The 27,669-nt window shown below is 51.7% G+C and overlaps 3 protein-coding genes and 1 long non-coding RNA gene across 12 annotated transcripts in view; 1 reads left to right on the forward strand and 3 right to left on the reverse strand.

Annotated features, from left to right (window-relative positions):
- ncoa1 (nuclear receptor coactivator 1) overlaps positions 1 to 9,357 on the reverse strand; it is a 48,305-nt gene extending 38,948 nt beyond the window's left edge. For 2 of the 4 annotated variants that reach the window (XM_053880224.1, XM_053880226.1), the window contains exon 1: positions 8,820 to 8,967. Coding sequence is in view for 1 of the 4 variants with exons in the window: in XM_053880223.1 (XP_053736198.1) it covers positions 8,820 to 8,959 (140 nt within the window). In the remaining 3 variants the exon portion in view is untranslated. Of the gene's footprint in view, positions 1 to 8,819 lie in introns of all 4 variants that reach the window. The other 2 variants (XM_053880223.1, XM_053880225.1) reach the window with 2 other exon arrangements.
- On the forward strand, positions 8,108 to 15,169 carry LOC128767891 (uncharacterized). 4 transcript variants are annotated; one of them, XR_008416193.1, is made up of 5 exons: positions 8,108 to 8,624; positions 10,099 to 11,966; positions 12,131 to 12,357; positions 13,031 to 13,467; positions 13,556 to 15,169. It is a non-coding gene; the product is annotated as an uncharacterized LOC128767891 (long non-coding RNA). The 4 variants fall into 4 exon arrangements; XR_008416194.1 differs by having other exon boundaries at positions 11,039 to 11,966; XR_008416192.1 differs by lacking the exon at positions 8,108 to 8,624 and having other exon boundaries at positions 8,646 to 10,826; positions 11,039 to 11,966.
- Positions 10,232 to 12,760, reverse strand: ptrhd1 (peptidyl-tRNA hydrolase domain containing 1). Its single transcript, XM_053880232.1, has 2 exons — positions 11,304 to 12,760; positions 10,232 to 10,655 (listed from the first exon to the last, which is right to left on the reverse strand). Exons 1-2 carry the CDS (start codon positions 11,523 to 11,525, stop codon positions 10,485 to 10,487), a joined length of 393 nt encoding a protein of 130 aa, XP_053736207.1. The 5' UTR covers positions 11,526 to 12,760; the 3' UTR covers positions 10,232 to 10,484.
- fam184ab (family with sequence similarity 184 member Ab) overlaps positions 12,890 to 27,669 on the reverse strand; it is a 60,749-nt gene continuing 45,969 nt past the window's right edge. For 2 of the 3 annotated variants that reach the window (XM_053880230.1, XM_053880228.1), the window contains 9 exons: positions 26,915 to 27,127; positions 25,530 to 25,683; positions 23,441 to 23,568; positions 22,581 to 22,765; positions 20,301 to 20,447; positions 17,410 to 17,527; positions 16,992 to 17,096; positions 15,895 to 16,121; positions 12,890 to 13,649 (listed from right to left, as the gene is read on the reverse strand). In XM_053880230.1, coding sequence (XP_053736205.1) covers positions 13,568 to 13,649; positions 15,895 to 16,121; positions 16,992 to 17,096; positions 17,410 to 17,527; positions 20,301 to 20,447; positions 22,581 to 22,765; positions 23,441 to 23,568; positions 25,530 to 25,683; positions 26,915 to 27,127 — 1,359 coding nt within the window. In that variant the 3' untranslated portion in view covers positions 12,890 to 13,567. The remainder of the gene's footprint in view (positions 13,650 to 15,894; positions 16,122 to 16,991; positions 17,097 to 17,409; positions 17,528 to 20,300; positions 20,448 to 22,580; positions 22,766 to 23,440; positions 23,569 to 25,529; positions 25,684 to 26,914; positions 27,128 to 27,669) is intronic. The other variant, XM_053880231.1, reaches the window with a different exon arrangement.

The following is a 27,669-nucleotide window of genomic DNA, read 5'->3' on the forward strand; positions in this document are numbered from 1 at the left end:
GGCATTTGATCCATTGCCATGAAACATGGACCGCTAACCAAGTCATGTTGTCGTAAAACTGGAATTTTGTCAGATGTTAGACTCACCAGCTCAAAACTAACAGTTCCCCACCTAAGATGGTTTTTATTGGCAGATGCACGACTGACGTTTTTAGAAAGAGATGAAGTCAAGCGACTTCTTCAGAATATTACGTTAATGAGCTCTATCTCCAGCAGAAACACCGAGGCTTTCCAGGGGCCAAGCTTTGTGTCGATGAGTGTCCATAGTTTTGACACCAATTGTGAACCACAACATACGTACATACACAGATTCACATCAAAACTATGCAGTAAAGTGTCCCCACACTCAGTCACATGCCTGACACTACCTTGATCTATGATCTATGTTCGTTTGACACATTATTTTAAATTATAAACTACACAGTACAATGTACAAATCTAGACTCAACGCTAATGTGAATAACAACCTTTCAATTGCATGATGTCTGTTGGATGCAATTTATAATAAGTAATATACAGAGATGCACTGAATTGAAAATTTGTGGCAGAAGCCTAATACAATTTAAGATGCTTGGCCAAATACAGAATAATACCAAATATCCAATGTGGTGAAGTTTGTACTATTTTTTCTAAAATGTTGCATAAATAGTCAAGAACATTGTCATTGTCAAAGAAAGTTAATGTTTAGATCGTTTCATATTTTTTACTTTTTTTTTACGTCATTGACTTTGCTTTTCAAATAATAGCAATCATAACATGACAAACAACAGTTTCCTATTATATTGCATATACTCCTTCAAACAAAGCTGAAATGTTGTTAGCGGTGAAGGACAGAACAAATTCTCTCGGGTAATGTTCAACAGCAGCAGCTGAGTTTTATTACTCCGTCATAAATAATTACAGCACATTAGTCTATAGCATTTAACAAAAATAACAGTGATATTGCCGTTTTGCCAGAGTAAAATGTTCTGAATCCGAGGCTACCTTCACCCCATCACACAGCTTTGTTTTGATTTGATGGCTGGAGAATCTTTAAAAATATATATCTTGGCCAACTGACGAGGGCATTGAGCAGCCGGGTGGTTTCTCACCGACAGTTGCATTGTGGTTCTGAGACTTCTGTTTAACAATGTGAAAGCCACAAAGCAGAACTTCAAACTAAATAAGATCGCGCTCCAACTCATTTCCTAGCATAATAAACATCCACCAAATCGCATGGCAACCCCACTCTGTTTGTCCCGCTCCATTTCAGTCGCTGCAGCTACGCGGTTACGGGTTTTGTGTTGTTTTACCTTCAATACTCATGTGCATGTCACATATAATTGGAGAGCTCTCCAATTACACTCCACTGTCAGAAACAGCGTTCATGGTTCATTAGAAACCAGCAGAGCTCTAGAACGCTGAGGCAGGTCTACACAGGTGAACCGTCAGTGCGCTTGGACGGTCCTACTGCAGAAGCCTTCGCTGCTAATGATGCTTTTTGCTTTCAGATAGTGTTTGAATTTTCAGCACAGGATACATGGTGACCTGAAACAGATCATTGCGACAGGTTTGCCAAGAGGGGTGAAATCAAACGAACCCTCCTTCACCTGCAGACCGTCACATGGCCTCGACTTGTCCCAAGAGTGAGAAAAACACCTTTGCACAATGCAGAGAAATGGTCGTTTCTTCAAAGCAACACCACCAACACTCGCTGTGCCAGTCAGAGAGTCTCACACCCTGACATTGAGCAGCTTCATGTGAAATGCACTCGCATCCTCATCTGTCATGACGAGCTGCCCCACATTCCCACAAAGCCTTATCTGAACACACATCACATTACAGAGTGGGAGGATGGATCAATAAAGCCATGGTTAATGACAGCACTGCGCCGCTTGTTTAAAATTCCTCCAGTTTGGGTTTGAGCGAGCATGTTTGGTGGTGGATTATTGGCTCCGAGGACTTTGTCAAACCCGAGGTGGAAATTCCTCGGGCCCCTTTAGGTTAAGATGCAGCCCAGATAACAGAGGAGTTCAGAGTGAGGCCTCAGCTACTCAGTTCAAAGTTTGGGACTCGGCTGCGCTCTCGCCAGTGGCTATCTGCGTCTGAAGAATCAGAGATCAGTGACGGGGGCTGCGGAGAGGGCAACACCGGCCTTCCACCATTGACGCGCTTATTCCTCATGAGTTGTGGTTAGTGAAGTAAGTTATCTCGCTAATCTAGCCATCAAAGGAAAACAGAAACCTGACTGGCAGAATATCAGCATGCTTTTCCGAACCTTTCCACGGCAACTGAAAGCAAACAAAACAAACGCAATGTGTGTATTAAAAGCTTGACAAGACTGAAGATACTTTTAAAAAGCTGACAGGTCAGAACTTCAATCGTGAGAACACCTTCAACAGCAAATAACGTCTTTTGCTAGCCTCATCTCCACAAGTGATTCATGTTGGATTTAGGCTTCAAAACATCTTGCGTGTTGTTAGAACTTGGAAGATTTCCTGTAATTCAAAGACGATGCAAAATGTTAACGCCCATCACAACTCATGATGTATTCAAAACTGAAACTAACTGACTGAAATATTTCTCCTCCGAATGAATCAAGCCATGGCTTAAATAAAAATCCCAAAAGATTAGGGCCCGGATTAGAAAAGCCTCATAATAGCGAGCATACGACATGAGGCACAGGTTTCTGACTAACACAAACAGTATTGTGCTCAAACACCACCGGCACAGCCAACACACAGTGATACGCAACTCAACAAGGTTCCACTTCTACTGCAGCTCAGTTGCTTTGCTCGCTGCACCTCACAGACTCCACAGGGGTTGACAGATACTGAGTATATATGAACAACTTCTGGCTAAGTCGTACCGTAAAGAATGCTTGAGGTTAGCAACCACGTCAAAGCAGGCTAACGGCTACAGCAACAACTTAATGCTCCCTTTGAATAGGACAATGCACCCCTCCTTATTCAGCCGCTGATCACGTGCCTCTATGTTCACCAATATATCCACCAGGGAGAGCAGCCCAGAGTTAAAAGCTTATGACAACAACAAACTCCAAAACCAAGATGGCAACAGAGGAAGACGTATTGATCATGTACCTCTTGCACAAAAGAAGAAAACGGAGGCAGCGTTGCAGGAGGAGGTGGTCGGTGAGGCCGTTAAACACATCGTCACTGGAGGACGGAGAATTCCCGCCATTGTCATGTCTTCTCCGTGCTACATTAGAGCTACGCAGAAGGCAGTCCCTGCGTGGTTTCTGGTGGTGCTGCTCCGTTTGGCCCATATCCCTAAGCTTTGTGGCCATGTGCAGAAATACAGAAGAAATGAAGGCAGAGCACGGACAGATGGCGCCGTCCAGATTCAGACAACATAGAGCATAAATGAGCCTTTGTACCAGAGATTCTTAACCAGAGGGCCAAGAACCATGGCGGGGCCGCGAGCGCCTCCGAGAAGTCTTTTGTTTCCCACCTCTGAGCCGTGAGACGCTCAGTTTGACTCCATGAGCCACGTATGGTGGCAGCAGTGAGTCACTGAACTGACTTGACAGCTGCACATCTGTGATAGTCACCAACTATAGAGAAGTTCTTGAGAAGGAAATACGATAAAGGAAGTGATGGCGCCCCCAACAATGAAAACTGTTCACGGTTTTTGAAATTAGTTTTTTTGTCAATACTTTCATTTACACTCTCCTTATCGTCTGTGGCGTTTATGATGGTTGGACTTTTCCATGGCAAATATCTTCGCACTGATGACATGGTTTCATGTCGTTTCACAGGGTTTTGGTTTGTTTAAGTGGATATGGCTATTGAAGACAAATCACAAATGAACTCAGTCTTTCTGAAATCGGAAATCAGTGATCAGTTCTCTTCCTTAAATGGGCCCTGGACCCATCTGTCCTGGAAAAGATGGGCCCCCAGGATGAAGCAGGTTAAGAAGCCCTGGCTTTCTACTGTCCAGCTGCAATTCATTGTCATCAAATACACACACAGGTTTGTTTGTCGTGGCTTGAGTTGTAACAGCGTTGTTGTGCAGCAGAAGCATGTGCACTGTGAAACAACCCGGTAACAAAGGTCACCTTCCACTCGATGGGAAGTCAAGAATGATCCACTGGAGAACTGCTTCCAATCAAACGACCTGCGTTCAACGTCTAACCACAAGAACAGGGAAGATTCCTCTGCCTCATGACCCTCGTGACCCCAGCGACCTGAGGGGCCAGGTGGGGAGCTTTACAGCTGGTATTGTGCCGCAAAATATTTGAATCAGAGCGAGCGTCTCGTCGCAAGACAGCAGGGTCAGAGGACACTCAGTGACCACACGGAAGCTGAAGACGCAGCACACAAGAGTGGATTTTTCAACCTGAAAGCCCCTGATCCTGTTTTCACTCTTCAACGAGAAGCCTGGTCACCTGACAGACACACGGGGAGGACAGCAACTCAGAAGGAAACGGCTCACCTCTGACGGGTTTCCAACTTTCTCAGGAGGAGAAGAGGAGAGTTCAGGCGAGACGTTTGGACGCCTCCTCTATCAAGACTTGATGACTATATTTCCATACGCTGCACTGGCAGACGTGCGGAGATGGACACAATAATGAGGTTGACCTCACTGGAATCCATCCTCCAAGTCACCATGGAGAACGACTTGAGCCTGGCGTGAGTGCTGCGTGTGTGTGTGTGAGACCTTGGTGGATGAATCTTCCCCTGGGGGGCTCCCCGAGTGTGTTTGTTTGTTCCTGCTTGTCTGTCAGCGAGCCTGCCCCTCCACATGCCTGCTGCAGTCTTTGGCCCAGTGTTTTCCCGCATGTCCGGCATCTCCCGCCCCTGTCACTTGGCACGCCGGTCCTCACAGAGTGGAGCCCCACTTTTCCAGTGCATGTCTTTCAGTACATGTATCTGTGTAGGTACACTTCATCGTGTGTGTGTGTGTGTGTGTGTGTGTGTGTGTGTGTGTGTGTGTGTGTGTGTGTGTGTGTGTGTGTGTGTGTGTGTGTGTGTGTGTGTGTGTGTGTGTGTGTGTGTGTGTGTGTGTGTGTGTGTGTGTGTGTGTGTGTGTGTGTGTGTGTGTGTGTGTGTGTGTGTGTGAGTGAGTGAGTGAGTGAGTGAGTGAGTGAGTGAGTACTTGTCGTCATGTATACGTGACTGTGTGTACCTCGTCCTGAATACAGACTCCTAAAGCCTGTTTGTGTGTAAATATCGCACCCTGTACATGGACATTTTAAGTGTATTTGTTGATATGTGATACTGTTTCAGCATATGTGCAGTGATTGCTGTGCTGTGCTGCTAAAGTGCTATCACTATCAGGATCATCACCATCCGTCATCATGTTACTGGACAATCATACACACAATACTGGAACAAAGAGGCATCTGCATATCATATATATTGACGCGGCACTCATGGATTTAACGTCTAGGACCACGAGCGTAATTGGACAGAAACGCCAACGTCATCACGGGTTCCTTGTCCAGATTCTCGTGTTTGTCCTTTGAAGAGCAGTGCGCATCACTACAGCATCGATATCAAAGCTCAAACATCTTTGAATGGAAGAAAGGCTGAATGACATCCAAGAATGGCAAACAAAATGACACAGCACCATTTCTTTGCTCTGCGTTTTACACCTCAGTGGAATCAAGTCAATTGCTCTATAATCGTGCGGCTGTGAATCCACCTGTAGCCTTGAAAGAGCGAGCCTGCGCTCACCCGAGTGCAGTCAATATTTACACTCAATACATTTCAAAGTGGATACAAGACTTTTCCCCAGAAGATGAAAGCTGTGAAAAGCTTCTAAAACAGCGGCGTTAACGTATGAGGGCAGCCCTCTGAACAGAGCATCAGGTGAAATGAGGTGGCTGTTGACTCTATTTATAAACGGCCAGACGTTAGGAGCGACTGAGCCTTTACGTTTTTTACAATGAAATCGACGGAACACTGGTCCGTGCTGCAGCAGAATATGAAAACAAAACGATTCAACAAATATCTTTCCATTCAGATTCTAACTTCAGACAGCTGAGCTGGCACGAGAGGATGTTCTTCACTCCAGAGATGCTTTGCATACTACTCGTTATTTGACATCAAATCAATGGCATGATTACATGTATTGCTGGTTTTTTCTCAGAAAGCAACGACATCTGCATATCGAAGCATTGAGCTCATGCAACCCAACATGCTCTAATTCTGCTTCCAGCCACTAGTTCTGAAGCGGAGAGACACGACACCATGGCGGCCGGTGGCAGCACCTTCAGGGACCGGTACGGTTTTGAAAAGAAGAAGGAAGACGCTCTGCCAAGCACAGTGGGAACACAACAAACGCATGTCAAACGTCACCACCCGGAGCAGGTAACTGCTCAGACTCGGGGAGGAAAGAAGTGGCGGCACGAGTCAAAGCAGAGTGGTCAGCAGTGCAACTTCGTGAGCCATTAGAACGTGTTGGCAATCGATCACATGGATTCAGTCACATTCTTTCTATACACTACAGATCTATGTTGGTGCATTCATTGCTCACAGCCTGGTGCTCCTCACAGCGAAGAAGCCGGTCAAAAGCACACCTTCCAGTTGTTTTTAAACCTGATGCGCCTCTAACTCGACCACACTTTCACGACAGAATGACGATCCTTGTTGGACTGTCTGTGCTGCAGAGCTAACAGAGTTTCACTTCAAAACTTCATTGACACTCGTGGACTATCAAAGTTTGCTCAGTTGTTCAAAAGTTGGCTCCAAATGTGAAGTGTGTGTCTGGAAATTCTCCAGAATAATGTCATAAAACAGCGTTAGCTAGGTGCTTACTAGAGTCGTGCTGCACCATAAATATGCAGTGAATATTTTACAATGAAATTCAAAGAAAACCCGACTGAACATTGCTACTTTTTTCTCAGTCGTACTGGTAAAAAAAACTGTTATGAGAAACTATAACTGCAGACAGTCTCGCAATTTAGCAATGTCAAGAAAACATAAAAACACAGACAGATGACTCTGAATTATCTACACTGAGACGACAAATGCACCGATTAATCTCCCACACGTGGCATGAATAAACCAGAGGGTTTCGTCTAAGCACTGGAAATGACTCAGTGCATATTCACACGACCCCTGTTGAGATTCGTAATAAGAAAACAAAGTTACTCCCAGCAGCAGGAGAAATGGCTTTATTTTGATGCAGAAGCCTGAGGCACTCGTGCTGCTCTGACATCGGCACTTTATTGCTTCTGACGGATGTAGCGCCACCCTTCGTCACGGAGGATTGGATTCACTAGGCAGGCTATAGTTATGGTGCATTCCAGTTGAACTGGGAAATCCCCAGCTCCAGACGACGTTGCACAACGTTGGATCTCCCAGCCAGAAGTTCACAATCCAAGATGGCTTCCCCGAAAGTGAACAAGACGTAGAAGGCACCAAACACTTTGCTCTTCATCCTGCTGGTTTTCTTGTCATAAACGTAAACGTACAACGTATTTGTCCAGAAGCCGCTTATATTGGGACAGCACGTGCTTAGTATGGCTTTCGCGTAGGTCAACATCTTTTCCGACCTCGATAACTGGAACACACTGAACTCGGCGGAGACGTCTATCCCAGCTCAGATTTCCAACTTCCCAGATAACCGGAACACAGTCTGCGCTTGTCCACGTGCCCAACATGCGATTTTAACTAGGGGTGCACCACTCACCATTTCCTTTTGGCTGATAGCGAATGCCAATTTCCCCACAGTCCAAACAGGTCTATTGGGTTTTTTTCCCCCCCTCAACTAAATTACACACAGAAGTGACTAGTGTTTTTAGATTCATTACACAAAGCTATTAAAACAAACAGTAATAGTGAACAACACTGTATAGAAGGCACTTTTAAAGCAAATAAATAAGCAATAAAGAGGCAGGGAAGTGCTGGCTACAATAACTTTTATTCCCTTTTCAAAGAACGAGGAAGGGATCAACCGCACAGCGCAGACCTGCAGCGGCAGGTGGCGCAGGCAGGGCTGCAGCATCACAACAGCTTTCCAGAGAAACGCCTGCTTTGTTTTGTCATTTTTACATGGTTGCATCAAAAGGTAATCCTACTTCTCATCATGTATAAATCTAAATAGAATCTTATTTAAATAGATTAGGTGTCCTTTATTAGTCCACACAAAAAAGAATCGGCTTCCATTTCTCGCGTGACGGCCGGTCGTGATGACGTCACAAACGCGTCCGTCTATCGGTCGGCGCAGCCCTCACTTGGACTGATGTTTGTGTATTTCGCAGGGAAAAGTGGCTTCACAGTTGACGCTGGCCCGGACCCCAAACTTCAGAAGAATGTCCGGCGCATTTGTCGTGGCTCCCGATCTAAAACAAACGCTAACGGCAGAACCGAGCAGCAGATGGAGCCGTCAAAGAACGCGTGACAGTGCAACTCCAGCGCCCGCACCTCAGACGGAGGCTGGCCGTTTACTGTGACTCACCCATGAAAAGTTGGAGCTCATCCCGTGATGATAAACGCGTGAGAAGACCGTGGACAGGACCTGCTCAGTTACGGATGGACTGACCACTCGAGGGTCTGAACACGACCCTCATCGATGGTGGTGTGTTGAGGGTGATAGATGCTCCATCATCCACAGAACCACGAGCGGTTTCACAGACGTGTTTCATGCAGCCAACCAAGTGCGCAGCGCGGGTTCCAGGTGAGTCAGATATCAGCGACACCTTCAGGCCACCGGGGCCGCCTTACATAACCGTCCATCCGAGTGGTGTGGACGCTAGGGACGGCGTGCGGGGAGCTCGGCACCGGCGGTAACCTTGTCAACAGCGGCGCGGCCATGAGGCCTGCGTCACGTCCCTCCTGACGTGTTGTCATGCGTTCACTACGACTCGCCTACCTGTGCTGTCGTCCGCTCGGCCTCTTCACGACGATCCCGAGGAGCGAGGGCCGGAACCAGTTGGCTGCTTCACTTCCATGTGGAGCGTGCTCGCCGTGACCCACTTGACTCGCTCGCCTCCAGCAGACGGGACTTCTCATCCACCGCTAGCTCGCCCGGACGTGTTTGCGCTCACACGCGCCGCTGCGGGCTGCGAATCCGCCTCGGAACCCGCTGAAAGTTGTGCGTCAGCCGAGCGGCCGGCAGGTGGACCCGCCGCTGGTGTTGACAAACAAGGCTGCGTGGGCAACACACCACTCTCGGCTGCTAGCGCAGCGCGGCTAGCCCGGCCAGCTAACCCGCCTGCTACAGCCGCGGCGGGCTGCCAAAGTCCGCTCCGCCGGAGCCTGACTCGGGTTCCAGCAGCACCGGGGGGCTCGGAAGCAACTCCTCGTGTGACTTGTGCGGGGTTTCCGTGCGTCAGCGGCGGCCCGCTGGCGTCGTTGAAGCCGACTCGTCGCTCCGCTCGCTGCTCTCCGCCATTTCCACTCTCAACACAAACAAACAGGCAAGCGCGCGCGCGCCAAGCTGCCGCGCGCGCCCCCGCCGCGGGAGCGCGCCGCCGCCGCTCGGCGTCAAAACAAAACCATTTTCGATGTTACATTGAAACTCTCTGAGAAATCTGTCGTGTCGGGATGTGGACAAACCGGACACACGCAACACGTTACACACACACACACGCACGCACGCACCAGGCTCGAGTCGTTGACCTCGCGGTCACATGCGCACGCGCTTTGATCAACAACGAACCTATGACAGATTGAGGTGTGTGTGTGTGTGTCGGGGAGCAGACACACCTCACCACCACTGGACCTCGACCTCCCTCTCACAGGTAAACGATCAACACACAATCTGAAAGCAGTGATGACACGAGAACACGCCCTCGAAATCAGTGGGAATCATGACTCAACTATTTCCACGCACACAAACAAGGACACACGTGCACATGCAGAGCCCCCCCAACATAGACGCACAACGGAGCGAGCTCATTCAGATCTCCAGTGAGGAGGAGAAGAAAGAGCTGAGCCAGGAGCTGTGGCTCACTCCACAGGTGAGAGGAGGCTCTCTGTCTGGAGAGGCTTGATGACGCCGTCCTCTGAAGCCACGGAGCAGGGAAGTGTGCGGCTCCTCACCTTTCACACAGCCTCAAGCAAGGCACACTCAAAGCAGCTGAGTCAGCGCGGAAACAGACCATGTATCTTGATGATTCTTCTTCTGTCTTTCCTGACGGAATATTCAGCTCAAACGTGACGATGGATGTTGAAGTTGAACTGTAACACACAGTTTTGTGGGCAGCCGATGGCTCCCACATGGAAGCTAAACTGAGGGCAAGAGACTCCGCTCACAAACCATGAACAAGAACGCCTCACAAGACACCAAACCCATTCCACACCGTTTTACTGTCTCAGCCACGCTGCATCTACACTGTCAGTCAGAGGTCAGAAGGTCATTCTGCTCACTCGCCGCCAGCAGGAGCAGCCAACACTGACGTGACTCCTGCTCCTCTCCTGGTTCACAGGCTCAACAAGGACAGGGCAGATGATTCACAGAAATGGATAAAAAGCTTGAATCCGAGGGTTGACGACGCGACAGCCGACGTGCTTCCTGGTTCTCCTGGGAGGCTCCTCACTTGAAGAGCTGGAGCTTGCGCAGCAGCGGCTGCACCGCCTCTTTAGGACACGGCTTCAGAGCCAGACATGTGGGGATGTTTTCCGGCTGCTCCACCCAGAGCTTGTGAGCCACTCCAGCCTGGGTGAGACTTGCAGACAAGCTGCAGAGCGACGCCTCATCAGGAGCCTTCAGGAAACACAGCACAGAGAGGATTAGCAGGGAGCTTGGCAGATTTAGCAGTGTCCCAGTAAACTCTTGGTCAGAGGAGGAGGAAGAGGAGGTGCAAGGGATAGATCTGGGGTCACCAAGCCTTTAGCAACCGCCAGCTGCTCCAGGGGCTCCGTGTGACCCCTCTGGGTGGGTCCAGCACACACTTCTGAATTCACTATGGATGATGAATGACGTTCCTCTCCAATACTAGCTTTCACAATAACTACCAAGGGTGTGACAAAAAAAACAAACAGTCATTTAAATTATGATATCATTTATGATTCACCTATCAGCCCACATCACCATGAAAACAGTATTTGGGATTTCATATGTGACATTTATATTTGTGTCGTTTACAGAGCATGTGAAGTTACAAACTGCATTTCCCTCTGGATTCGTAAAGTCTTACGGATGTCGGAGAGCCCTGGTGCAGAGGAGCTTGATTTTAAACCCAGGTGTTACGGAATATATTGAAACCATTGCTGTACGCCGATATTAGCTTGACGCTCTCTAATCTGATTAGTGTTCTGAAAACAAGGCCAGTTTTTCCTCAGGTTCTAACTGCAGCCGCCCGACTCTCCTCCACACTCCCGGTGCAAGTCAGGGCTCGGAGCTGGAACCTACCCCGAGCACCACCTTGTGCATGTGGTCCAGGTCCTCCAGGTAGCGCTGCGTGTCCGGGTCACAGTAGTGCAGGTGGACGGCGGCGGTGGCCGCGTGACACGCCTGCGTGATCACGGCCCCCAGGGGCCAGGACAGCTGGCGGACCAGATCCGCCCGGACCACCACATACTGCACCAGGCGGCTGGGAGCGGCGGCGGCGGCTCCGGCTCCTGTGGCGGCCATGCTGGAGGTGACCCGGAAGTGGGTCAGCGCTTGTTTATCTTCCGGTGCAGCCACGTCATCAAGCGGTGACCGCAGTGACAGACGCGACCGTCCTCAACATGACCGCCATGTTGTCTGCGTCCAACACGGAGCGGACTCGCAGGTTTTAGACAGTTGTCACTGTCACTGCCCGATGTGGTCCGCCTGCCTGATGAGGTCCGCCGGAAGTTCCGGGACTGGAACCGGATGTTAGAAACACGCATGCGGAAGGTCTACGAATGGTGTATAGCGGTTATATCGCGTAAATTTGAATAGTTGTCAAAATAGTCTGTATTTAACAGTAAAATCTGGAAATTATACGTTTTCACGCTCATGCGTCGCACGATCTGGTCCGTCTGCCTGATGTGGTCCGCCGGAAATGATGGTGCTGAAGAAAGGAAGTTACCGACGAACGGGTTTACGGTAAGCAAGCGATACTTTGGTTTATTTCTTTGTCACAGCCAAACTGCACAGACTTAACCCTAACCCTTAATCTAGATTGTAGCAGTAAAAATTGTAAAACGTTTTAAAAAACTTCATCACCTGTGCGCGATATAACCATGGACGCATGCGCTTTACCAGTACAGGTCAGTTGGTGAAACATGCGCAATTTCCGGTTCCAGTCCCGGGATTTCCGGCGGACGCATCAGGCAGTGACACCTGTCAAACTAGTGATAATAGTAACATCTAGAAGGAAGTTGGACTTCAGCGGTACTTTCCGGTCCAGAGGTTCCGCATTTCATCATACATCTTCATCTTCACACCGGACTCCAAAATCATCATCACCACAGTCCAGACGACCTCGGTCCCGTTGGTGAGTTGTGTTTACTGCCAAGTGACGCACACACAGATGCAACTCGCTTACTGACGAGAAGCTGCTTTTGTTCTGGAAATGAGATAGATCTATATATGTATATGTGTGTATACAGTAGTCTCTCAAAGCTTCTCTGAATGTCAAAGACGGAGTATGTTCCGCCAAACCGGTTGATTCCCGTCGGTCGCCTTCTAGTGTTCTTTCTTTGATTTTGCCTCCATTTTGTCGGGCTTTATTCATTTGATGTGCCCTGACGTCATTTTCAGAATCTTCTTTCCCCTTGCGCCGTGTTTATGTCAACTGTTTGTTTTGTGTTTTTGAAAACAGGGAAAATGCTCGAGTAAAAGATCATGCATCATGTGTTTATCCACTTTATCGCACATGTTTTCATGGCGAATCACTGCGTGGGTCTGACAGGTGTTCACCGCTGACGTGGTAATAATGAGACTGTCGCCACCTCAAAGCAAATCTTCCATGGTTTGCACGGTGGGAAGCTGGAAACTGGAAGGACAAGGAAGACAAGAGTCGTAAATGTCACAAGAATCCTTTATTAAGCATACACGTTATAATATAAATATAAAATATGCTATTTTTGTTCTTAAAATCGGTGAGACATCATTATATCTGTGTTGAGACAGACGACCATACAAACTGTTTTTGTTTTATATTCTAGCAAAATCTGCTGAGACATCTACGCGGCTGGAACAAACCTCCCACAGTCCTGAGACCAGAACCCGGCCCCTACTCTATGATGCTGCGTGGGCCCACGTACAGAGAGAGAGCACAATCACCTACCGTATAGCCTTGACACATATATGTCTTACTGTGGTCCACCGACGGCCATTAGCAGCATGATGACCAGCGTCTGGGTTGTCGTCTACTTCCAAGGAAAGCCGATCAGAAAGTAAGGAAACGGAAACATCAAAGATACGGATGATCATCGTCACTGTACGACCGGAGGAGACACGTCCACAGTCCAACAATCTGAGAGAAAACCATCAGACCGCTCCACTCCAGCTCAGCGTGAAAACCAATGACATCAAGTTCTGTGCGTTGGATTCCAGCGACGGACAGTGAATCGAACGGATGGATGACGATAAAGAACAAAGAGTTTGGATTGTTCTCCCTCTTTTTTTTTTTTTTTGTTTTTTTTTTTTTTGAAAGTTCTGCTTGACATGCTGAATCCTCCTGTTGGCAGGTTGGTGGTCAATCAAAAGGAAAAGTACTGAGCGAACCACTCCTGACGCTGGACGTCGGCAGAGTCGATGGCAGAGTCCTTGGTTTCAGGAGGGCTGAGAGAGAGAGAGAGAGGAGAGAGAGGACCACTTATCGCTCAGCATCAGCCAGAATGGAGCACAAACACCGGGACCACGTTCACCTCGGGTTTCTCTTTTATTGATTCATTTCTATTTCAGGTCATTTCGAGAAGGGACCATTCTAAATCCCAATCGTCACTTGATGAACTTGGGTGGAGAGGTCGGCCTGTGACCGAGCGGGTGTTTGTGTCGTCGCCTCCCTGAGCAAGGTTCTTCCCCTCAGCCATCAGCATCTTCAACACTGAATTACTCAACGCACCTCAGTCCTTTTCTGCTTTTTGCACTTCCAGTCTGCACAGTGTTTTTTATTTCTACTCTTATTATTATTATTGTGAGTGTGAATAATAGAAAATATACTCTTCTATTTCCTACCTGACAAACAAATTCCCCGCATGTTAAAACCTACTTGGCCACTAAGCTGATGAAGACACTTGGCCCTGGTTTGCTCCCGACGGTTCCGCTGGAGCCCAGTGCCACCAGTGTGTGAATCGACACTACCACAGTCAACTGAAAATCGTTTCCATTGACTGACTGATCAAAATAACAAGGAGCGTTTTTCATAAAGCTACACTGTCTGCTCACAAAACGAACCAAAACGAACTGAAATTGCAGCGAAACCGTCCTTTGTTTATTTCATGAAGAAGCATTTTGAGATGATTTCAAATGGATCTGGTTTCACCACAGGGGTCGGCAGGTGCCGCGTCCGTGACGTCACTTCCCGCACGTGATGCATGGTTTTTACATGCGGTCTGTTGTTGTGGCTCTTATGACTGAGGGTTTTGCCACCTATTTCAACCTTGGTCCAACACCCCAATACCAAAACTGAAACTGATCAAACCTAACTGAATTTGAAAGACAACATTTCTAAACTTAAAAAAACAAAAACAATCGAATAAAAGGAATGAAAAATCCTGTTCAAACCTTGGAGTGAGGGGGTGACGCTTTGGCTGCTGGATAAACATGCAAAGCGCTATGTAGCTAAACGTCATTGACCTCTACGTTAAATAATGAATAGTACTTGGAATTAAAATATCATTACAAGTCTATTCGTGGCGCGGGTCGGTTGGAATTGTCGTGTTGACAACACTGCCATCTCCTGGTGTCTCTTGGTAAAGCAGCACAGCTGTCCAGGCTCGCATCGAGGTAAGGCCGCGCTTCAGCTGGACCATTGTTTTGTTTTGTCTGATCACAGTGAGAAAGCGTCTCGTGTTTTGCCCTTCAGACCCTGCAGCGATGAACCTCAGCAGCTCATGCAGGCGGCCGGCCCGTGACCTCTGGGGGCGGCGGCGGCGGTGGTGGTTCTCACGGAGACGGAAGCGTCAGGCACATCGGATGACATGCGCGTGAAGCACCTGAGAGGTTCCACCACACACAGAACAGTCCAGCTCAGCATGCAGGAGTGCGGCGGTGAGGGTGAGGATGGGATGGCGCAGCAGAACAAGACACATCGCTGCAGCAGCTCCAGCATGCTCCCACCTGCGGCGGACAGAGAAGACGTGCGCGCGCGCGCCTGGCGTCCCGCAGCCACTGCGTGAAGCTTGGGCCCGACCTCTCGCTCCTCACCATCGCCACGCCAACTGACAGATGCGTGAGGCTGGCTAACGTCTGACCTCCAGCACTGCTGAGTCAAGCAACTCTAGATGCTCCAGCTCTGCTCACTCACTCACCAGCAACACCAGCAGCTGAATGGCCATGATACTTCTGTCACTATCAGCCCTTGAACACCAGAGTTTCTCTGATCAAGTCCAACACGTATTAGAAACAAGACCCCAAAAATAACACAGATATTCTTATGTAGACCACTAACTACGACTAATATTCTGATGTATTGACTCGCACTGTTTGAGGCTGCAACAGTAGTTACAGATGAAAGTAACGACGGGGCATCATTCTTCGTCGACTTCAGCCGGAGCCTCGCTCTCTCTCTTTACGGCTACTGGCCAGTTTCTGCTCTCAGTCCATCACCCTCACAGTCAGAGATCAGGGACGATGCCTTCAGCTGCTCCCCCAACACCAGGAAGTGCCACTCTCATTTATGAATTCTTCACTTCTGCAAACCACCACTTGATTTGACCTGCTCTGTCCCACTCTCTGCTCCATCCCATCAAGTCAGCCGTGCTTTTGAGGGAGCAAACCAGAGTGCCAGGAGCACGGCCCTGCTCTCTGACTGGACCCGGTGTGCGCGAGCGCCGGCTGCCCTCTGGGCCGGAGGAGGCCTCACCTCAGGAACTTCTTGGGTTCGGTGGGAGGGGTCGGCGGGGGAAGAGGTTTGTTGGAGTTGAGCTGGAGGTGGTGGAGGGGGGAGTTGGGGATGGGCTCTAGGCGGCCGGGCTGGGCCGGCGGCGGCGGCGGCGGCTGTCCGCTGCCCGAGCCGGCCGCCTCCAGCGCCCTGAGACTAGGAGAGCTGCTGAATCTGCTGGCTGCTGCTTTCTCATTCTTTCTCTTTTGCTACACAGAAAACAAAGAGGAGGAGCACGGGGGTCAAACTTCAAAGGGAAACACAAAGACACAACAGAGTGGAGTTGGAGAGCAGAACAGAGACAGAGGCGGCATGAGTCAGGATGGACGGGAGAGCGCCCCCTGGCGCCGGGCTGCACCGCTGCCGCACACCTTTCCCCCCAGCTACAGACTGGACCAACGGCTGGTGACAGCAGTGAGTCAAGGTCGTCCTGATGACTGAAGCCTGGGCTCTGATCTGCAGCATGAAGCTGTCGGACATCAGATTGGCCAACTGACCGCTCCTCGCAGCTCCCGGGAGGAGGTGGACATCATGAGCAGAAGTGAGGAGAGGTTCTCTCCAGCACCCGCTCACCAGCGCCTGGACCCCTGCACGAGACTCGGCAGTCGTCTATGTCGCCCCCCCCCATCCCCCGGTGGACCGACTGGCTCCTTCAAATGTCAGGTAGCAGCCACTCCACTCAGGGTCCCTCATGGATGACTCAGCTTCCCAATGATTGACAATGGGAAACCTGCTAATGCTGAGGAGCTACACAATTCAAACTGAGCCGGCGGTTCATTTCGGGGAACATTAAGGATGCGGCGACCATATAGGGAAGCCGCCCCTCAATGATGTCATTGGAGACAAGAAGCTTTCGGGAGTGAGGCCCCCACCTCTGATCTCCTGCTCACCTTCCAGACTGGATGGATCACAGCAGAACACGGGAGCTCGGACACTGAGGACTGGACTCGATCTAAGCTCAGGTCTGCCGGTTCCTCGCTGAGGATGCAGGTGAGATGGGATGAGAGGATGTCGTCGTTGCTAAGCGACCGTTGTGGAGCCCCTGTGTGTGGTGGGACAGGCCGACGTCGAGCTCCTACCTTGATGAGAGGGTTGATGACTCCTACGTTGGGGCTGGCATTGAAGACTTTGTTGAAGTTGGTCTCTCTGTTGACCAGCTCCAGCTGGTAGAACTTCTTATCGTCCTGGTGGAGAGACAGCGGCGTTAGCAGACTCAAGAGGCCCAGGCGCGAGTGGACCTCATGGACGTCCTGACTCGTCCACGCTGCACCGCAGAGGTTCTGCTCTTCAGAACCAGAAAGAGGAGAAGGCCTGGTGGAGGACTTCACCAGCTCGAAACTTGGGTTCAAGTGCAACCCACAACAACCGGACTGAGATGCCCGGCTGAGGACCTCTGTGGTGTCTGTGTCTCTTCGCTGGGCAGCTCCCTCCAGGATCTGACCTGCTCTGCTCACGGTCCGATGATGAAGAAGAAGAAGCACAGACTTCTTTACCTACCACCAGTTTCTTCACCAGCGACTCCCTCTCCGAGACCATGTCCTTCAGCTCGGCGATGACCTGCAGGTCTTCAGGACGGCTCTCCCTGTTCCGGAACTTCTCCTCCGTCCCCTCCAGACTGCAAGAACATTTTAGAGATGTGACGTCAGGACAACTGTCCGGTCCTTCAGCCTCATGATCTAGATTCCAGTGACACCTCAGTCCTGGTCCTGCTCATCCCCAGAAATCTAAAACCGGTCCAGAAAATCCCGCTGCAGGGGATGGAGAGACAGAGCCTCTCTGGACCAATAGCATGATGAAAAAACGCAGTGTGAGGCAGGAAACCGTTGCCATGGTTACACAGCAGGTTCACGTTGCACTGGAAAACATTGCTTTCATACTATGTGTAATTGGGGGAGGTGAGAGATTTCGACAGTGAAAGTGGAGCATGCGTACAGGGGGTTCGGGAGGAGGGGGTGTGGTCTGCTTCCACTTAATGAGGCGGAAACCTCGTCACCCATGTGGTCCCCGGAGAGGACGCCCAAAAAAAAAAGCTTCAGACACGTCTGGTGCTCGCAGAAGAGATTTGTCCCAGAAAAGTGGCCCGCAAACTGCCGTGCTGGCTCCGAGATGAGAGGCGCGCTGAAGCAAAACAACAGCGCTCCACTGGCAGAATCCTCCCCTGGAAACATTTGACCCAGTGAGCACATCCGCAGCTGACGTCATTTCTCCACGCTCCAGCAGGCGGCGCTTTGCTGCCAGCACAGTGAAAAGAGGTCAGCGGTGGAGACGGCTGGGACTCGGCTGGTCTCTCTCGTCCTCTGAGCCCTCCCTGAAATGTTCATCACATTACCTCCAGTCTCACATGACAAACAAGACGAGCAGCGCATCGTCGCATCCATCAACATCTTCTGGTCACTGTTGACTCCTGGGTCCGACCTCAGCAGGGGCCCGTGAGTCCAACACGCTTGCTAAAGCTGAGAGAGCTCCATCAGACTGGAGCACCAAGCCGCACACACGAGTCCCTCTGCAGGTGCAAAAGTCCTGATGCCGGAGCAGATGGCGAGAAGACGCGGCACCCAGCGCCCGCATCGCTGAGGGGGTCAGCGCAGCTTCTTCTAAAGGGAAGAAGCGCACAGGGCTGGTGCAGCTGGCGCTTTCATCACGGTGAAGCACAAAGATGCCTGGCATCATTCCGCGGCACCAAAGGTTTCAGGAAACCATCTCTGCCTCTGGAGACCAAGTGTGGCTACTCTAAAGAGGCACATGACGCCATCTTGCTTCTTCCTCCTGATGTGTCTCAGAACATAGGTTACGAAGATTTTGGACCTCTTCACTGGGACCCAAGAGCCGTTCTCTTAAGAGGGAACTTCATGTCCCTTAGGTTTCTTCAGGGTGCCGGGCACCAGGCCTTGGGGCAGGCGTGGCACGTCCAGCTTGCTCACATCGGCACAGAAGCTTCCACGCAGCCACCAGTCAGAGTCAGACTCGACAGACGTCCTTCAGTTGACAGATGGGCGTTTGTCTGATGTGGCACATCAGTTCTCTACTGCCGGTAACCGGTGCCGGTTACAATCACACACCACGGGCGGAAAACCACGGAGAGGAGCCCATACACTCGGCGTCTCACTCGTGTCTGAAGCATGGAAATAAGACGTTGACGCAGCGCGGGACAGGAAGATTCTGCTGGAGGATCCAAACAAAGACACGAGGAGTGTGGAAGCTCCTGGTCCACCACATCACCTGTCATGAACACACCGTGTCCACAGCTCCAGAGCACGGTGCTCAACTCAGGACCCGGAAGAACACTTCCAGTTTCTGTCCTCCTTCGATGACTGGTGTGTGTGTGCGAGTGTTGTGTCAGCCCGGCGAGTGCGTCATAGGCATCAGAACGAGCTGCGGTATAAATAGCAGCGCGAGCTGTGGTGAATTATTTCCAGAGGATTGTGATAAATACAGCTGCAGTTCGTGACGGCTCAGCTCGAGATGGTGACGCCACCATGGTGACACACAGTGACAATGGCAGTGAAGGCTGCGCCAGAGAGGAGCGGGCCATAACATGAGCACCACGATGGTGGTGGTGAAGAGGGGTCAGGAAGATGGTCAGCATCACCTGGACGTGCCGGGTTTCCTGACTTCACATATCCAGAGGGAAGGAAGGAGGGCCACTCTCTGCTCCAGGGTGGCAGTGGCAGGGAGCCCAGCTACCAACCCCAGGAGCCTCCAGCCGCTCATCCTGCAGAGCTTTTGTCCACACCTCCCTTGAACTTTTTCTGAAGCAATTCCCTCCCTCCCTCCCTCCTTCCTTCCTTCCTTTATTTCTCTCTCTTCATCATGACTTCCATCGACCTTCTACTTCCTGCTTCTTAATGCCATTTCCTTCCCTTCCTGTCTCCTTGTCCTTCCTTGTTCAGCTGGCATTTCCCCTCTGACAGGCTTCCTGGGTCCGCTCCTGTCTGCGGCCCGTCACTGCCGCCGAGTCCAGAACAGCCTCTTCACTCAGGAGTCGGCCATCTTGTCTGCTGCCTCGGATGCCTCACAACGGTCTCTGCTTTTCACAACCAGGATCCTGGACGTCTTGCTGTTGTCTGAGACCCTCCTGAGCTCCGAGCTCAAGCCTCCACGCCAACGTTGGGAAGACGCTCTCCTTGATAATGAAGGTGCAGTATAAAGTCACGTGCCGAGCTGCTGTGCCGCTGACGGCACCGACCTGATCTGAGAACGAAAGTATCGACTGTCATGGAGATGAAAACATCCACGAGAGGCTAAATCCTCCCGTCTCTGTTTTCCCAGGAGACAACTTGTACTTCCACTTGACTTCATCCTGTCGACGCCACTCACGTTATGTGGGAGGCGTTTGATGGCAGAAAAGAGTGACTCACAATGGTTTGTCGGTGTTTGGAAGTACGTACAGGATCTGCAGGGCGGAGATCTTGTCCTTCAGGACTTCCTGGGCCTTGTTGAAGTCCGACAGCATGTTCTGCGTCTCCCGGCTGTGAGACACGCTCAGCTCGCCGATCTCCCTCTCGTGCCGCTTGGTCAGCTCCTGTTCGTGGGCCCTGAGGAGACGTGGTGAGGAGATGAGTCGACACGACACCCGCAACCCCTCACTCACTGGACATGCTCCCCGGCTTCAACTAAGCCCCTCAACTGCTTTTACTTTTCAAGCTGCTCTGACTCGGAGTCAACGCGTCAAGAAGGGAAGTGGCTTTCAAAGATGCCGAGTCAAACAAGAACATACACCCCGTAACATTCCCGCCCCGGATGGTTTCACGCTCTGATCATGTGACACATCGATTCCCCCCAGTGGACCCTGGTTGGGTCCAGACTCGTCGGCAGGAAGAGGGGAAGACACAGGTGTGGGCGGAGCATCGGGGTGGGTGGGACCTGAGAGAGGTGTTGCTGTGGGCAGGTTAAACACGCGGCAGATACAGAGAGACACGGCCTGAGACGCCAGTCACAGACACGGTGGGACGGGAGGCGGAGGAGGGCGACCGTCGGCACTGATGTGCTTCCACAATGACAAGCTGTTGAGCAAAGCTGCAGCAGCTCAAGTGAAGCACTCGCTAGGAAGACGAATATGCAGTGTCACGGGCTCGTGAGAGCGTGTCACAGGACGTGGATGTTCCCAGTCACTGGAGGATCTGTCTGTCGGTTTACAGTCAGTATCTGTCCACTTTTGTAAGGTCCTCTGAGCAGAGCCTCAGTGGCATTTACCTTGTCTGTCAGAGACTCGGAGAAGAGCTTGATGTCCAACCAGGGACCAACAGAAAATGTGATTCTGCTCTGGGAACATTCGGCCGGGGCAAGGGACTTGATCTTTAAGAAGCAGCGCCAAGGCCAGATGCCGCGAGCCAGAGACGGAACACAAGTGGATGAAGTAGGTTCCAGGGGACCCGACCTCGGGTGACTGGCTGCTGGTGGAGCGATGAATGACTGGAGCCAACCAGGAGCAGGATGAGTGAAGTTAGGGATGAGAGGGAGGAGGAACTGTCTGTCTCCCTCTCACTCTCCCTGAGGGCCGCACATCTCACCCTCCTCTCTCCGCTTCCTCTTTATTTATTTACCAGGCTATTTTTATCTCCCTGACCAGGATTCAGACGGAGGCTTACGTAACGGGGAGAGGGAGCGGGTGCTGGTGCGGGGGGCGAGCCAGGCATGCACTCACCACGAGGACGCCGCCCAAGCACCACGCGGGGCAGAAGAATTGATTCCAACACGGCGCTGTGATGCTGGCGCCACAGGGGCAACACACAGGAGCACAGGCAGGATTTCTGACCCCAGAGTGGCTCTGACTTGGCCTCATTCGGCTGCCGTTCATTTCCTCTCAAGTCTCAAACATCTGTGGAGCCTCACAGGCCACCTCAGCTCTGACCCACAGATGGGACCTGGCTCCATGCTCTGAAGCCATGAGGGTGAGGTGGGACCCACAGGAGCGTCCATCAGAGCAGGAGCAAAAACATCCAGAGTCTGATTCCCGCCGGCGTCTGGAAGAGCCAGAACACGCCACTTGAAGAGTCAAAGCCTTTGTGAGGCCGAGCTCCTGGCTGTTGGTGACCCAGATGACGGGGCGAGCGGCTGGGTGCCAGCTTCCTTCTGCAACCTCACTGTGCCCCATGGCAACAGCCCCTCTGAACTGACTCACAGCGGCACGGAGGGAGGTGTGAACCTGGCCCGCTGACGACCTACAGGTCAGACCAGTAACTCTCACCGTTTTCCTTTAAACCGCCACGTCACGACACACAACGTCCACCGTCTCACCGGCCCGTCTGAGCCGAGGGCAGGAAGAATCCCGGGCTGACCTCTCTCACATGTTTGAGTCGCACTCAGAACCAAGCATGAGGCAGCGCTTGTGTCCGGTTTAGAAGAGGAACTGTGTGACGCCCGACCACAGCGGCTCAAACCCCGCTGGACACTGACTGAGTCCTGGGCCGATCACTTCAAGTGAGGACAGGCCACACTGAGCCCAGTGTCAGGGGGAGAGACGGGACACAGCCTTCCTCCATTCCTCCCCTCGATCAGACGTGTTGTTCACGTCAACTGTCCAAATGTACGTTTAAGAATCCATCTCAGAGGAAACGGCAACTCCAAATTCTAAAGCGTAACATCAAAACAAACCCAAATTGTAGGCATCACGTCATGACTATCGGCACAGCGCCCTTCACAGTTCCACCTGAGAGTCTATGTCTCACCTGATCTGCTGATTGGCTTCGCTCCGGATCTTCAGCACCTCCTTGCCCTTGAGCTCCAGCTCCTTGGTCAGCGTGCTGATGTTCTCGTTCAGTGTGTGGATCTGGTGGTCCAGCTGAGCGATGTGGTTCTTCCTCCGGGACACGTCCTCCTGCAGCTCGCTGATCCGACCCAGCAGCTCCCGCTCCTGAGGAGAGCCATGTGTCGGAGACGTCTGGTGAACTCTCAGCAACGTTGGGTTCAGCCTCAGTGACGACCTCTGGTCGCGTGCTCCAGACTCATTGGCTTCTAACATGGGCTCAGACCCAGTCTCCTTCAGCAGAGACCCGCGACGGTGAGGAGCACCACTCCAGGCTCAGAAGAAAGCTACACAGTTCAAGCCTCCTAGAGAATGACCCTGTGATCTGTGATCCATCCTCATGGCGAGTCCAACCTGCGACCTTGACAGCTCATCAGATGAAGGTCACCTCCCAGTTCAAAAGTGGAGGAGACACTTTAAGATGATCAGAGGAGACCACCTCATCCGACACCAAGACCGCGGACACCTACTCGAAGTGACCGGACTAGAACTGAGGAGACAAGAGCTGCGTCCGCCACTGGAGGCGTCACGCCCCTGGCCACTGAAATTAAAGGACGTGTCGGGAACTCCACTTCAAATCACTTGATTCCCAGAGCGATCCAAAATACATGAGCGAAGACATGAAGCTGCTGAGACATGAAAGGCACGGAAGCCTCACGTCCACTCCACAAGGAAGATCTAAACCTGGAGGCTGACCTCTTGATCCCGGATCCACGAGCCATCAGGGATGAACAAGTGAGCGCGAGTGTGTCAGACGGACCAGGCCGCGTCGTGACCTCTCACCTGCTGCCGGCTGCTCTCCACAGTCTTCTCCAGCTCCTTCTTGGCCGCCGCCGACTCCTGTTGGTGGGTTTGCCTCAGGTGCTCGATGGCCGACGCGTGGATGTGGTTCAGCTCTGACCGCAGCGACGCTGAAGACCGGGACAGAGAGGAGGCAGAGGTGAAGACAGCAGCAAGTACCAGACGCCAAATGAAAAACATGTGGCGCCCCCTTCGAGTCTCATTCGCTCTCCAGCCATTTTATCACCACAGTTTAGCAGTTCTGACGGAGGTCTCCAGTGGAACCCAAGCCTCAGGTGGATGAACACCTCTGAGTGTTTCCAACACGGCGCCCATGAGGCGGCGGCGTCTCAGGTGTCAGGGTCACCACACGGAGGCCACCACACTGAGCTCGGGAGCGAAGGACGTTTCCAGGGCCACAGGCGTATCCACGACGCCAGAGTGGGACAAGACGAGCAGGCAGGAGGCCACACTGCAGCTCCGGCCCAGCAGCAGCCTCCTCCTCCTCCTCCTCCTCGCCATGATTGAATATTGAAGGCCTGTTCCATCCTCTGGTGAACCTTCCACATGTTCACATCCTCAACATGTTCAGAGTCCTGTGCTGAGACTGCATCACTGATGCTGAGAGAGCAGCTCCTCGATCACCGACATGAAAGATTCAGCCAGTCGATCAATATTTGATCATAAATGGGCAACTCTTGCTGCTGTAACACACATGCACCCGTGCCACGTTTCTGTGTCTTGTGGGGACATTTTTCTTTCACCCTTTCCCCAGCCTCTCCCCCTAAAGTTAACCACCCAAAACCCATGGCTGACCTGAACCAGGACTCTGGACCAGACTGGAACCTAGTTACTCTGAAGCCCTCATCCTCAAACTGAAACTTAACCTTGTGGGGTCCGGCAAAAGGTCCCCACAAATAAGCCCAGATAGCAAAAGGTCCCCAGGTGTGTCTCCCCACAAGTGCAGGTATACCAAGTTCATGCACATGTTCCTGGCAGACACGTGCTCACACCCTCTGGTCTCACTCCTTCTTCTTCTTCTTTCTCTTCGGGCTTCTCCCTGCAGGGGTGATCCTCTTCCTCCATCTCCCCCTGTCCTCTGCTTCCTCTTCTCTCAAACCTCATGTCCTCCTTCACCACCTCCATCAGTCTCCTCTGTGGCCTTCCTCTCCACCTTCTGCCTGGCAGCTCCAACATCTTCATCTACCAATGTACTGGCTCTCTCTCTCTCTCTCCTCTGAACCATCTCCATCCAGCCTCTCTGACCTGGTCTCCTAAACACCTGAGCACATGTGCTGTCCCTCTGATCCTCTCATCATCCCGCTCTCACTCCCAGAGAGAAGCTCAGCATCTTCATCTCTGCTCCCTCCAGCTCTGCCTCCTGTCTTCTCCTCAGTGCCACTGTTTCCAAACCACACAACGTTGCTGGCCTCACCAGCCTTTTGGACCCTTTCCCTTTCATCCTTGCCCACAGCCTTTTGTCACGCATCACACCTGAGACTTTTCTCCAGTGATTCCATCCTGCCTGCACCCGCTTCTTCACCTCTTCCTCACACTCTCCATGGCCCTGGACAGTTGAGCCTCAGCACTTCATCCTCTTGTCTCACTGAGATGTGGATAAAAACCTCGACATCCACTGGAGACAGACACAGTTCCAAAACATTCCAACTACTTGAAGGTGGATGAATAAAATGCAGATAAATGTTCATAACTATTGTTATTCGGCCTTAAGGAAAATGAGATCTATGATCACAGGACCTTCTCGTGCAGAGCTGTGGTTCTACTTCAGGTCTCTCCTGGATGACTGGGCTCCACCAGTCAGTGGAGAGCTTAGCCTTCTGGCTCCGCTCTTTCTTCACCACACACTGTTTGGTTTGTCCATGACCTCCACACCAAGCTGGACAGGACCTTCCAGGACAGGGTGGAAGGGTAACAGCTCTCCTAACAGAAGCAGATGTATCAACGCTCTGTTCAAGACTCCTGCAGGGACAGACTCCCTCAGGCTGCACCCCTCAAAGGGACTTCCACCATCAGTCCTGCGAGTCCACGGCACAAAGCCCAGAGTTCTGAAGGGCAGCAGAGGAGGCCTCACCCAGCATGGCTTTGCCCTCGTCCTCCAGCTCAAAGCGCAGCGTCTGCAGCTCCTGCTCCGACTGCTGCTTCAGAGTCTCGATGCTCTGACGGTGAGCTTCTCTCAGAGACTGCAGCTCGGCGTGGTGGTGGTGGCGCAGTCGCTCCTCCAGGTCCTGATGGAGGGCAGAGGAGAGAGATGAAGAGTCTTCAGGAGAGCACCACTCGCAACTGAAGGTGAAGAGGAAGGACGACTCGGGGGTTAGCTCACAGACGCTGACAGTTTAGCTTCACTCACACACACACACACACACCCGCGTGCTGACCAACAGCAAGTAGACATCCGATCAAAAAGCGCGCAGCGCTGCGCTCTCCTCGCTGAGGTCCATGATCAGCTCATTTGGGCTGCACCCCGAGGGCGCCCCCCCTCCCAGATCAGCAGCTGGGAGTCTTCAGAGGAACCTGCAGACTTTGCTGCTGCTTCCTCACAGCCACTGCTGGGACTCGCGAGTCACCTGACGGCCAGACTCTCCTTGCAGACCGCCCCCCCCGTCCAGAGAAGAGGCCTTTCAGAGCCACTAAACCCACTGTTTGTTGGCATGGACCGGTCGGACGACCCACCCTGCTACGGTGAAATAAGCTTCTGGTTTAAAGGAAGTGGTCAAACCCATGAGACCGAAGCGTCTCAGAGATCGATCACTGATCAGATGATTTCCAGCCGCTGGGCGCGACCACCTTCCTGACAAAGTGCCCTTGAGCAAAGAGGGCCGGACTCGCGCCCAAGCCCTGAGCCACTCTGTGAGCAAAGAAGTAAAGATCTAAAAATCCATCTCAAGCCTTTGTCGGAGTCATGGTCTTCTTGGGGAAGTCTGTAGTTCAAATCCCCGGGTTGATCCCGCTATGGAGTTCGTCTTCTGCGACACGTGACTGACGCCCAGCTGGGTGGAGGAGGGAGGAGAGATAAGAAGGCGGGCGACACCGTCACACCAGTCGCTTCCATGAACCTGAAAAGGCCGAGCTGGCGTCACGCGGCCGCCGCTTCCTGACCGCCAAGAGAGGAGGGTGGGCTGTCCGCCTTGACTGTGGAACGGCGGGATTAGCGCAGAAGAACATTCTCCTGGCACCTTCAGCAGCGCGTGAGAGGAAAACAGAGCTGTCAGTGTTGCTAAAATCCGTCTGCTGTGACGGAGACGCTTGCGACAGCTTTCAGTGGCGAGTGTTCCGCCGCACTTCTGTTGGGGTGAGCGCCTCAAAAGCCACGGTGATTCTTCTGCCAGGACAACCATGCTCTGCAAGGCTCACTTTCACCTTCCACTGCGGTGCGTCTGGCTCCCCTCACAACACTCCGATAAGGCGTGCGAAACAATGCAACTATTCAGGAAGAGAGGGCGGCGGTGCGGCACCTACCTTCAGGTCCCGCTGCCTGGCGTGCTCCATGTCCTGCAGGGCGCAGCACTGAGCCTCCTGCAGACGCTGCTGCCTCCTCTGGTGCTCGGTCTGCAGCTCGTCCAGCTGCATCCTCAGGTGCTCCCTCTCCTGGCTGAACTGGTGCTGCAGCTGCTGCAGCGACGACTGCGACTGCGACAGCTGCATCTCCAGACTCTGCTTCAGCAACGAGATCTGGAAGCGACAACGGCGAATCAGTCACAGACAATGTTTCTGCCGTCTCTGATGTTTGTGGACCACGGTGTGATCCGAGAGCTAGCGGAGGTCGCGTGCTGTAGAGCAGCCGGGCCACACCTCGTATGGTGGCAGGAGTGAATCGACTTGACAACAGCACATCTGCCATAGTTGCCAACGACGGAGAAGTTCTTGGACAGAAGCAACGATGAAGAGAGCCCCTTACAGTACACACTGTTCATGAACGCAGTTTTGAAATTCAAATGAAGGTTATGAGGATACTATCATTTACACTTCACTTGATGACAAAGAAAATATTTTATGATATTTACACGTTGTTTCATTACATCAGAATTTATTCTTTTATTTTATTCTTGACGTACAGTTTTTCCACTTTTCTCCACAGTACTGTTTTGATGGCCAATATCTTGGCGCTGACCAGGTGTCATTTCACCAGGTTTTGGATCGTTCACATCTGTGGTTATTGAACACAAATGACATCCGTGAAATCAGTAACCACAGTCCTGAATCGGTTCTGTTCC

The sequence above is a fragment of the Synchiropus splendidus genome, chromosome 12, assembly GCF_027744825.2.
Source record: "Synchiropus splendidus isolate RoL2022-P1 chromosome 12, RoL_Sspl_1.0, whole genome shotgun sequence".
Taxonomy (NCBI): domain Eukaryota; kingdom Metazoa; phylum Chordata; class Actinopteri; order Syngnathiformes; family Callionymidae; genus Synchiropus; species Synchiropus splendidus.

Excerpts from the sequence above, each read along its gene's own strand:
- ptrhd1 (XM_053880232.1), bottom strand. The coding sequence starts at position 11,525 with ATGGCCGCCACAGGAGCCGGAGCCGCCGCCGCCGCTCCCAGCCGCCTG. Across the intron at positions 10,656-11,303 it reads TGCACAAGGTGGTGCTCGGG|GCTCCTGATGAGGCGTCGCT; the intron begins GTAGGTTCCAGC and ends TGTTTCCTGAAG.